We start from the raw sequence: 12,716 nt of genomic DNA on the forward strand, positions 1-12,716 counted from the left end.
CCACAAATGTCTTAATCACACTGCCCCTATAGTGAGACTATTGTCAAAAAATCAACACGTCCCACCCGAACTGCTAACTTATTCTGCCTTGTAGTCCCCAGATTCAAATTGAAAAAAGCAGGAGGGTGCAGCTTCTCTTTTATGGATGCTCAGCTTTGGAACTCCCTCCCTACCTCTCTGAGTGTCAGACCTGTCCTTCCCTAGCTTTAGGGAAAACACAAAAAGTTGGCTATCGGCCAAGGACCAATGACATGACACAGGACATTTACAGAGCCACGTTAATTCCAACATAATATCCTCTGCTATTTAACTGTTATTATAATGCACCTTCATTTCTGTATGTTCCTTGCTGTATCCTTACTGTAATCTATTATTGTCGAACCAAAATTGTACCTACTTGTAACGCGCCCAGATATCCTTGGGTTTAGTGCGCTATATAAATTAATAAACAAACAAGCATACCCTTGGGAACCGTAGTTCTCACAAGGTTAGTCAGAGAAAGTTAAAAGGGGAGCCCCTAGGGTAACCCAGCAACAATATGTTGTCACAGGATAACCTTTAAAGGGTACTATGGCGAGTCTTAAAAAATAACACCCATAAAAAGAGTAAAAAGACTCTTTGAGTGTAGAAAAGGTTCCCACTCTGAGGTGTAAGAAAAAATAATCCACCAGTGAAAGCAAAATGTTCTGGTGTTGACACAGGTCAGGAAGATTTATTATTGCTATGAAAATCTTACCTAACAATATTGCTATTATAATGGCATTGGAGTATGTCCCAGCATGTTCACAGAACTTATTGTAACCATGTGAATCCATGGAAGAGATCAACACTGGAGAACTACAGGTACGTCATTTTTCAGAGTCACAAATTGCCAGTGTTTCATTGCCTGCTAGTTTCACCAGAAGTATAAGAAATCAAGTAAACAATTTGTTGAAAAAGGCAAACAAATGTGCCAAACTTCAAGAGGTTGTTTTTTTAGTTTGAGCATTAAAAAACTTACCACAACTTTAGTTTGAATTGTTATGTGGATGCTATGCAATAATCACCTTTTCTACTGGACACTCAATGAAGCAGTGGTCTGTGGCACCAAATCCAGACTGGTGTTATGGATGCACTGGATATTATAGAGGCACTGGATATTATAGAGGCACGTGGTAGGCTACACTAGAAGCATGCATGCGTGATACAAATGTTTGTGGTCCTTAGATTTTGTTGATAATATGCAAAAGTATACAGAATGCAGGGTTTTCTTCATGTTTATTTTCTATTTTCAGGTCCTAAAGTGCGAAGTGGAGCTGATGGCTAAAATGGCCAAGACTATTGATGGTTTTACCCAGAATCAGACAAGGCTGGTGGTAATTATTGATGGATTGGATGCATGTGAGCAAGACAAGGTTTTACAGATGTTAGACACGGTATGTTCATGTGATTTTTAGATGTAACATCTTCCATATTTGTGGCTTTCTGTTATTTTCCATACATGAGCTGCATGTGAATATGAGACCATGCTCAACAGAGAAAATTCTGATAAGCATAATACACATAGTGTAACAATTTGGGTTTTGGAAAAATATACCTGAAAATGTTATGAAATGATATACGATTGATTAATGTTCATACAATACCCATGTGCAATTTGAGTATTGTAAAAATCTTTATCAAGAGTTTAAAATTATGAGAACATAAGTTGTTTTAGTGCATATTATTTCAATTGATTGCATTCTCCCTCAGATTCCTCATCAGATAGATATTCTAGCAGCATCATCCGCTAAGAATTTGTTTCTGTGGCTTGGTATAGGTTGGCGACTCCATTATGCCTCGGACGTGCCACTCCTCGACTTCAGACGTGAAGTCATTGATACATAGATCATGTCACTACACACCCTGGTTCCTTTTTATTTATTTTTTGCGTGCTATTTAGAGCAGTGACTGATTTATTTTTTCTTCTTTGATGTCGATATGTCATGGTCCTACACCCTCTGGTTTTAAACTCTGCAACAACTGTGCCTCGAAGATGTGCATCACGGTGCCACAAGTTATTTGTGTGAAGTGCTTTGAGGTGGAACACGACATTGAGCATTGCAGCTCCTGCCAACACATGAACCCATTGGCGAAATTGGCACCCGTGCGTCCTCCTTTGAAATCTCCAGCTCAGTCAACTGCCAAGTCAGGCTCCGATACTGAAGGCCCAATGGCCGATAAGTAGGGCAGACACACCAAAATGGCAGAAAAGTGGTCCCACTCAGAGTGAGCTACAACTTTTGTCCTCCCATAAGAAGTAGTAAAGGCGTTGAAGCTGACATGACATTGGAGCTTCTGGGTAAGTCATTCCGAGTGGGGGTGTCCTGAAAGAAGAGTGGGAGGCATTAAAAACAGAAATGCTCCAGCTATTTGAGAATGCAGTGGCGGGTACTACACCGGTCTCGATGCAGCAGGCTGTTCAGGCACCAATTGCACGTAGAGGTTCCGGCACCAAGGCAGCCTCATCAGGTCTCATGCCCTCAAGCTCTACCTCAACGCTTTCAAAGCCTACCACAGCACCAGTGACCCTCGAGATGTGTGTGTCGAGAAGCCCTGTTTTGGCAGTTCAGTTGACATCAGCAATGGATTGTTCCTTCATTCCAGAATGGAGATCGGAATTCTTCCAGTCCATGAGGTTTTCTTTTATTTTTTTTTTTAACAACTTTATTTAACATTGCACACAGATTAAGCAGATACATTTGCGACATTCAATTTTGGTGAGCATATAACATATATTGGTTAGTTTTTACGTTGCATTTAAGTCTTCAGGGGCAGACAAATCCACCAAGTATTGCTTGTACCGTGCCCATATATTCCTGGGTTTAGAGGGGGCCATCACTTAGTCTATGTACAGTTCTTCGGTGTTGTTGGCCCACAGCATGTCATTGTTCCAGTCCCCTATTGTTGGCAGTCTAACATTCTTCCACCTCATCAATATGACCCTTTTTGCTAACAGCAGACTTAAATTGAGCAGTTTTCGCCAGGTTGGGTTCATTTTCCCAATCGCTCCCAGTATACACAACTACGGTGTCCTTTCGACCGGTTGGTCTGCCATCTTATCTAGAGCTCCACAGACCTCAGCCCAATATTGTCTCAGTTCTACGCAGTCCCACAACATATGGTATATATTAGCATTTTCAGAATTGCATCTTGGACAGTTGCCAGAGAGAGCAGGGTATAGTCGTTTGAGCTTCACTGGCGTGTAGTGGGTTCTATGGTTCTCCAGCATGGGGTCTGGCATGGATTCACATGCTCATGAATATTCCCCGTCGTCAGGCTGGGAATCCTCGGTAAAGAAAAATCAGTATCAGTTTCGTTTCTGATCTGTTTTTCGTAGTAGTAACCAATCACTGATCTCTGCGTCATACTGACCACAGCCAATGACTACCATCTCCCTAAGCCCCGCCTCTGGCAGCCATCTTCAGATTTTTACCGCACGTTCAAGTGTTGGGATCCTCGTGCTATTGCTCTCGAGCTTTAGTGCGTTTTCGCGCTTTTTCATAGGAAAATTCTCTCTTTTTTCGGTCAAAAGAGCCTCAAGCTCCACCGTTTCCTTATCCGATCAACAGGGACCCGTGTCGGATTCTTCTACGCACCTCAAGGGTGAAGATTTCATCGAGCCACGCTTTTGGAGGATTGCAGAAGTTTCTCAGGCCCATCTCGGACATGGCCCAGGAGAAGGGAAGCTCGACGCAATATGTCAGAGCGGACCATGAAGGACCGCCATCTGCGTCTCGCCAACTGGCTGGAAGGGAAGAGCCCGTCAGGCGAGAAAAAGAAGAAGAAGTCCGAGCGGTCTTCTAAGACCTTTGAGGGCGCCCCGGCGACGGGGGCCCAACAGAAGGCCAAGCACCGCGAGTCCGCTGGCACCGGGAGCGCCGAACGGTCGGGCTCTACGGTTGCCAGGCAGGTCGCAACTTCCCCAGCGCCATCAACCACGAGCCAACGCTCTGGCTCGGGTAAGAGGAAGGCCGAGCACCCGGCGAAGCTCCTGGAGAGACCCCGGTCGAGCTCGAAGGCCCCATCGGTGGGGGAGCGAGGCGGTGACCCTCCCCCCCCAAGGAGAAGGCAGTGAGCGCACCTAAGGTGGTGAAAGCCTTGATCCACCCTGCCAAGGCCTCTATCGAGACAGTCGCGGCGGCCCTGGCTCAGCCTGTGGAGGCTACGCCAGTGGAGGCGACCTCGGGGCCCAGAGTCTCCCTGCCACCGCAGAGGGAGTCCTCTTTCAAGCCCATCGACAGGACCCCCGTGAAACCTCCGACGGAGAAGAAAAAGGGGGGGCAGGAGGTTGTCGTGGATTCGGCCTCAACCTCTGAAGAGGAGCTGATCGAAGTCTTAAGCCACGGCATTGGCGTGGAAGAAGACCAGCCCGTCGGGAGGGACCCCGACGTAGGAGATGACGAGAACGTCGAGGGTGCCGACGAGGCTCCTGACGGCCCGTCGGAATCCCCTCAACCAGTGCCGCAAGATAACTCGGCGGCCATTTTGTTGGCTATACAGTCCTTTTGCTCGGAGATAAGGACGAGGTTGCCGTTACCACCAACGGAGGAACCGCTCCCGACGGGGGACCCGGAGCCAGGCCCTTCTGGGAGCCCTCCTCCTAAGAGAAAAAGGATTCATCCTCCACCTCCTTTTCAACCATCGCGCCCTGCTCAGCCCTCCTCCCCGTCCACGACCCATGGGGATGATACAGGGATGGACACGGCCGCGACGGGTACAGACGACGAGGTTTACGATGAGGATCTTCCGTCATCACCGCCTCCCCGGGCTTCCCCGCCCGACGAGATTGGATAGTTTCATGCCATGATCGCCAGGGCATCCGAGCTTTTCCAGCTCTGCCCGGAAGAGAAGAAGGAAGGTTTCCTTTATCAACGGCGTGAGACCAAGAGGAAGACGGTCCTCGCTGTACCTCTACTGGACGATATCTGGGATGAGGGTCTCGCCCTCCTCAAGAACCCATCCACAACGCCTGCGAGAAGGGATCGGTACGAGAAGAAGTACCGGGTCCCGGACGCGGCCCCCTTGTGCCTTCGGGCACAGCCGACCCCGGACTCGGTCGTCTCCGCGGCGGCCAGGAAAAAAGCGGGGGGGGCTTTGGCCTCTACGTCAACCTCCCTCCCGGACGGCGAGGGAAAGAAATTTGGACTCGATGGGACGCAGAGTCATCTCATCGGCAGCGACGACGATTAAGGCTGACAACGCCTTGGCTATCGTAGCCCGCTACGATAGGGAGTTGTGGTACAAGATCGCCCCCCTGCTGGACTTCCTACCGGACGACAAGAGGGCTGAGGCCCTAGAGATCTTGCAGGAAGGAGAAGTGGCGTCTGACCACGCCATTACGATAGTGATGGACATCGCTGACACTGGGTTTCGCCAGTTGGGCAACGGCGTGTGCCTTAGACGGCGTGGATGGCTCAAGGCAACGGACTTCCGGCAGGACGTGCAGACCAGAGTTTTGGACATGCCGTTCGACGGGAGCAACCTGTTTGGGAAAACAGTGGACGATTCCCTACAAGCCATCAAGACGGACACGGAGACGGCCCGGGCTCTTGGTGTTCTCCAGCAACGACGGACGCCCTTTCGGAGCACCGGAGGCAAGCAGGGTGCCTCCAAAGGTTCCGGCGGCGGATATTCCACCTACCGTCAAGCGGCCTGTTCGTCGTCACAGGAAGCCTACAGGGGACGAGGCAAGTCGGGCGGACCCCGCCGTCGTCGCCAGGGAGGACAAGGCGGCAAAGCCTCGTCGAAGCAGCTGTGGGGTCGGGCCCCCACCGAAGCATCCCGGTGGGAGGCCGGCTGGCGAACTTCGTCAGCGTGTGGGAGTCCATCTCCACCGACCGTTGGGTGCTGGACGCCATGGCCCAGGGTCACGCTCTCGAGTTTCTAAAGAAGTGCCCGTGCGTCCCCCCCGTGGCCAGGAAGGAACATCACGTCCCTCAACTTCTCTTGGAGGTAAAGGCGATGCTCAAGAAAGGCGCCATCGAGTTCGTCCCAAAGAGGCTTCGGGGCTCCGGAGTTTACTCAAGATACTTCCTCGTGAAGAAGACAGGAGGATGGCGTCCCATCCTGGACCTACGACGAATGAACAAATTCATCAAGGCACAGAAGTTCCGGATGGTCACCCTCCAGCACGTCCTGGGTCAGCTGGAGGAGGGCGATTTCCTGTCATCGTTGGATTTGTAGGATGCCTACTTCCATATCCCCATCCTAAAGGGACACCGAAAGTTTCTCAGATTCGTGGTCCAAGGGCGTCACTACCAGTTCAGAGCCCTTCCCTTCGGATTGAGGTCGGCACCCAGGGTGTTCACCAAGTGCCTCGCACCGGTGGCGGTGCGGCTGCACCTGGAGGGGATCCACGTCTACCCCTACCTGGACGACTGGCTCATCCGAGCAAAGACAAGGGAGCTCGCCGCGGAGCACACGGCGAGGACCGTCCAACTACTCACGGACCTGGGATTCTCCATAAACTACGCCAAGTCCCACCTGGTGCCTGCGCAAGACGCACTGTTTCTGGGAGCGAAACTCGACACAGTGGCGCTTCTGGCCTCTCCGTCGGAGGAAAGGACGAGGGCCATCTTAGGCAAGGTGCAGCGGATGCTGGTTGTGGACACGGCCAGGGTGAATTCCATCAAATCCCTCCTCGGAATGATGTCTTCTTGCATTTATCTCATCCGCCTGTGCAGGCTTCTGATGTGTCCGTTACAGGAGTTCCTGGACGCTCGCTGGATCCAGACGACGGGCAGCTTCGAGGACAGGATCACACTCGACGAGAGCTTCCGACGAGCGATCCGGTGGTGGGGCACCCGCGCGCATCTGACGGCGGGCATGGACTTCCAGACCCCGGGCCACCAGAAGACAGTGACCACGGATGCCTCCCTGGAAGGGTGGGGAGCGCACACCGAAAATCTGCACGGGAGAGGCCTTTGGCTTCCGACGGAGAAGTCCCTCCATATCAACGTCCTGGAGCTCCGTGCAGTGTTTTGGGCCCTCAGGTCCTTTCTTCCGTCCCTCAAGGGCAAGGTGGTGAGGATCTTCACCGACAACACCACCACCATGTTCTACATCAGGAAGCAGGGCGGTACCAGATCCCCAGCCCTGTCCAAGGAGGCTCAGGATCTGTGGCATTGGGCCGTCGCCCAAGGGATGTTTCTGGTGCCGTTTCATCTGGCAGGAATAAAAAACACCATCGCTGACTCGCTCAGCAGAGAGCTGCGCTCGTGCCACGAGTGGGAAATACGACAGGATCTAGTGGACCGCCTCTTCCGACGGTGGGGCACACCCCAGATCGATCTGTTCGCGACGGCGACGAACTCCAAGTGCCGGAGGTTCGTCAGCAGGTTTCCCCAGCCGAGGAGCATGAGCGATGCTTTCTCGTTCACCTGGGAGGGCCTGTTTCTATACGCGTTCCCTCCATTGCCGTTGCTGATCTGGCTCATCAAGCAGCTCAAGAGGTCACGGTGCAGGATGATCCTCGTTGCACCTGCGTGGCCGAGGCAGATATGGTTCCCGGACCTTCTGGACTTGTCAGTGTTAGGGAGAATTCTCTGTTCAGGCTGAATTTCCTAACCTAGTGAGTCCCCCAGCAGCTTTGCTGGATTTTTGGGGTTTATTTTTTTCTCCTGCCAAGAGTGAGACTCTTTACCCTCACTCTTGGACATGATTTGAGTGTGTTTCTTTGAATCTAGATGTGTTTAATGAGCTATGGGGTCTTTTACTCCATAGGGTTTCATGTGTTTTTGTGATGTGTGTTACACAGCACCCTCCGTGCAGTAACACAGGGGTGTCATAGTGACCCCCCAGTATAGACTCCATACCCTGGGACTGATTACTGTCTCCCAGGGCATGTAAAGTCACCATTGACTTTACTAGTCTTAAATTCTGAACAGAACCAGTACAAACCATCATATTGTGGACGTACTGGCTGGGGCAATTCGATTGCCCCAGGGTCTGTTAGTCGAGGGGGCACGTCTCCGTCCCCCCTGATCAAGTTTTGGCTGGTGGCAGTGGATACTACTTTTTATATTCAACCGTGAATATTTTCCTATGGGATTTCCCATTGTTTTAGGCTACTATCTTTATTTAATTATTTACGGTAGCCTCGAACATACCGCCGGTTTATTTAATTAATATTAATTCTCCGGTTGGTATTTTTTGCCAAAACTTGATTCTAAAATGGCGTTTGTGTTCTCTTCTGTGACTCCAACCCAAGTCAAGCCCTTTGTTCCACTTTTTGGCGGGCTTCTCCACAGAAGCCCTCCAAAGTGGTGCCACTATGTCTGGGGTACTTAGGAGGGGTGGAGGGGAATTTAGGCACCCTGGACTGAGTTGCCTAGGCAACTCAAGTCGCACTCCGCCCTGATTGGCCCAAGTGGTGAGCCGGCCGGCTCACCACTTAGCATGTTTGAGTGACAGCTAGGCTGAGTGAATGGGGGTTTGCTGCATAAAAGCAGGGCTTTGGGGACTGGAACTTCAGAAGTCGCCACAGGACCTAAGAATCCGACGAGGGAGAAGCTGAGCCAACCTGCCACGACACCACCACCGGTGGAGCCCTGCTGGACTGCCTCACCACTTTTCCCAATGACAGAGGAGATCTCCCGCCGGAGAGTCTTCTTCCTTTGACTGGTGGGGATAACCAGTTTCACCGTCTTTTCGCTTTCCCCTTTCCCGTGCCAAGCACCCGGGCAACCGGGATACCACGTTTTACCACGACCGCAAGACAAAGGTACCACCTTTAACCGGAAAACTCTGCGGCTGGTTTCTTCCCTGGTAGTGCAACGACCTTCATCTTTCCTCCACGTCGAGATCTTCTCTTCCCCTGGACGACGACGCAACTTGCACCCACTACCAGGAACAACTGCCACCGCTGGAGGAACCTTCCCACTTAAGGTACCGTGTCCCGCCTGGCTTCCCTTGCAACCGACTGTACGGGGTAGATTTAGCCCCCGGCTTTCGAACCTGGGTTAGGCTGGGACACACTGGCTACACTTTTCTAAGCCTCTCTAAACTCTTTTCTGAACCCTCTGCAAGACTTTCTAAGCCTAGTGTAACTGTGTGATCTTGGGCGCATTTGTGCTCTGCTCTCTCTAAGAGTGGGCCCAGCCTTTGGACTTTGGCTCACCAGTGACTTTTTTGCTCTCTGCCTTGCTAACAGTGTTCTGGAATCATAGAGTGGTGTACCTTTCCATATTCTGTCTTTTTCCCTCCCTTTCTCACAAACTTATTAGAGTGCAATCTAGTTAAGCGCTCACCTCTGTATGAAAATAAGTGGTGTTTTACTGTGATTTTCTAATAGGGAAAAAGGGGTGTATATATCATAATAGTAACTGTGTTTAGAATATTTTACAATAAGAGTGCTGGAGTGTTTCAACTGTGTGTTTTTAAAAAATTAATTATATACTTTGATACTAAAGCTCTGGTCAGTGTTTGCTTGTATTATTGTATCTGAGTGCCTATTGAGTATACTTTGCATACTGCCTAACTCTTCTTGAGGGAAGTCTGACTGCTCAGCCACAGCTACCAGGTAAATATGGGTGGTACAGACTGCTACCAAGTGGGTTTATTGCCAACACCTGTAGTCTTAAATCTTTTGCAGTGGTCCCTAAGGGAACTGCACAGGTTTCTGCCTAACAGTCAGTGTCCCCGTCAATCAAGCTGCCAGTGGACGCGGATCTTCTCTCCAGGGAAGGAGGCGCCATCCTCCATCACGACCCGAAGTCGCTGAACTTGCAGGCCTGGCTCCTGCAGCGTTAGAGTTTGGAGGTTACGACATACCGGCCGACTGCAGAGAGGTTCTTGCAAAGGCCAGGGCGTCCTCAACTCTTAAATGCTACGGACACAAATGGAAGAGGTTCTCTGTCTGGTGCCACGCACAGAAGATTAACCCTCTACGGATTACAGCTCCTCAAGTACTGCCGTACCTACTGACGCTGGCTAAGGCTGGACTGGCGCACGCTTCCATCAATATTCATCTTGCTGCGATCTCCCGATACACCAGAACCACGGGACAGGCGTCTTTGTGGTCTCATCGTCTGGTGAAAGAATTCATGAAGGGACTGTTCAGATCGTTCCCGCCGGTGAAGGCTCCGGCCCCGGCGTGGGAGCTCAACGTGGTGCTGACCAAGCTCATGGGACCTCCGTTCGAGCCTCTGCACTCAGCTCCGTTGAAGTTCGTGGAAAACAGCGTTTCTTGTGGCCATCACCTCCGCACGACGGGTGGGAGAGATCCAGGCCCTTTCCTGCAAGCCCCCGTACTTGACTTTTCATGCACGAGGGTAGTGCTCAGGACGCACCCCTCCTTCATGCACAAGGTGCCGTCGGACTTCCACCTCAACGAACCCTTGGTGTTGCCTGTTTTCTTCCCGTCGCCTTCGTCGCCGGCTGAAAGGACTTTGCACTCGCTGGATGTGGCTAGAGCGCTGAAGTTCTACGTGGACCGCACGAAGAGTTTTCGGAAGACGTCACAACTTTTTGTGAACTTTGGACCTGTCAATCAGGGGAAGGTTCTCTCAAAGGCTTCCATTTCCAGATGGCTCTCCGGCTGTATCATGTACTGTCATCGGTTGGCAAACCGACCGCTGCCCGGCCATCCGAGAGCCCATTCCACCAGAGCGATCGCAGCTACCACGGCGTTCCTATCTGCTGTGCCCCTGCTGGACATTTGCAGGTCTGCTACGTGGAGGTCGACGCAAACCTTCACGAAATTCTACTGCGTCGACCGGGATTCCAGGGAGGAGTCCAGGGTCGGCCAAGCAGTGCTGCGCAACCTGTTTGCCTAAGGTGAGCCTGGTGAGAAGGTAAGAGATGCTTAATGTTGAGTTGTTGTATTGCTTAATGTTGAGCCTGTTGCCACCTCCCGTGGTTGTGCATGTGTGTACTGCTATGTAGTCTTTTATTCATGAGCATGTGAATCCATGCCAGACCCCATGCTGGAGAAGGAACAAGTTACTTACCTGTAACTGTTGTTCTCCAGCATGGGTCTGGCATGGATTCACATGCGAACCCTCCCGCCTACCCCTCTGCGGCTCTTCACTTGGTCATACTGCCACTTCACGTGCTACCAAATCTGAAGATGGCTGCCAGAGGCGGGGCTTAGGGAGATGGCAGTCATTGGCTGTGGTCAGTATGACGCAAAGATCAGTGATTGGTTACTACTACGAAAGACAGATCAGAAACGAAACTGATACTGATTTTTCTTTACCGAGGATTCCCAGCCTGACGACGGGGAATATTCATGAGCATGTGAATCCATGCCAGACCCATGCTGGAGAACAACAGTTACAGGTCAGTAACTTGTTCCATCATTTTATGGTGGATCAGTTTGAATCTAGAGTTGCATGATATCAGCTTGGTCCGCGCACAAATCTGGGACCAATCCTGATCTTCTATTGGTTGGTCCAGATCCTGCTCCCAATCGGCCTTTGCCGCGTGGGGTGCTCTCGGGCGTGTTTTCAGTATAGTTTTATAGAGAGCGGAGGCCGTGACTTTGTGTTCACCCCGTGAATATGTACCATAGTCCCATGTTTATTTCGGGTTCATTTGGGAATGACGGGTAAATCCATTGTGTGATTGCTGCAACCCTATCGAACTGCTGCCTGTGCGTGTTTGTATTTCCTACTGTGTCTTTAATCTCATCCCACTTCAGAAAGCATTTATCCAGGAACAACTGTCCCCATTGTGTGATGCATCTGGCGCTCCAGTGCATCGCCACTGCACTGTCTATGGGGAAGGGTGTGTGGGGGTCGCCCCATATAGGCATGCTTGGGTGGTATAATTGCTGGCTCCAAATATATCCGCTATTTTGGCCCATGCAGTGATTGTGGCATTGGATGGGTGTATAGTGTTGTATCGTTTAGGGGTGGGCCTAGTGATTTTCTGTAGGACCAGTATCACCTTCTGTTCTCTCGCAGGAGGGGGTGGGGGGCCAGGGTTGAGGAAGCATGTAGCCCAGCCGGCTGCATATTGCGCCTGCGCTGCCAGGTAGTACAATTCCATGTCAGGGGCCATTAGGCCGCCTCAATGGTATGTGTCAGTTAGCACCCTCCAGCTCAGTCTCGAGTGGCCTCACCATACAAACGCTATACACGCAATGTTGATTCTGGAGAATAGCGCGCGACCCGGCCACACCAGCACTGTACTGAAAAGATAGAAAAGCTTAGGCAAGATGACCATTTTGATCAATGCTATCCTCCCCATCATTGATATGGGCAGGGCATTCCAGCGCTTCATTTTGGTGCAAAGTGCATCTGCCAATGAACTGTAATTCAATGTTCGGGACAGTTGAGCGGATCTGGCAACAGCAGCACCTAGGTAAACAATGTGTACTGGGCTCCATATGAGACCGTGTAGGTTTTGGGGCTGCGTGGTGGCGTCTGTGAGCGGGAATATCTCCGATTTATTGGGATTCAGGCGCAGACCTGAATATTCGCCAAACTTTTTCACTACAGCCAGCACCTTGCCCAATGTGTGGTCCGGGTTCCTCAGATATAATAAAATATCATCCGCATATAGCGTTATAATATGCGGTTTTCCTTCAAGCCATATCCCGAATGCACTATAACGGGATCGGTGTATGTCCACAAGGGGTGTTCTATAACTAGGGCGAAGAATAACGGGGATAGTGGGCAGCCCTGCCTGGTACCCCCCAGTAGTTCTAGTATGTCTGTGAAGGACCCATTAATTCTAATCTTCGCATGTGG

At 51.0% G+C, this 12,716-nt stretch overlaps 1 protein-coding gene across 4 annotated transcripts in view; it reads left to right on the plus strand.

The window, feature by feature from the left end:
* Window positions 1–12,716, plus strand: part of KIDINS220 (kinase D interacting substrate 220) — a 1,499,978-nt gene that overhangs the window by 986,019 nt on the left and 501,243 nt on the right. For all 4 annotated transcript variants that reach the window (XM_069606010.1, XM_069606012.1, XM_069606011.1 and 1 more), the window contains exon 19: window positions 1,275–1,415. In XM_069606010.1, coding sequence (XP_069462111.1) covers window positions 1,275–1,415 — 141 coding nt within the window. The remainder of the gene's footprint in view (window positions 1–1,274; window positions 1,416–12,716) is intronic.

The sequence above is a fragment of the Ambystoma mexicanum genome, chromosome 4p (assembly GCF_040938575.1).
Source record: "Ambystoma mexicanum isolate Mex_15411 chromosome 4p, UKY_AmexF1_1, whole genome shotgun sequence".
NCBI classification, from domain to species: Eukaryota; Metazoa; Chordata; class Amphibia; order Caudata; family Ambystomatidae; genus Ambystoma; species Ambystoma mexicanum.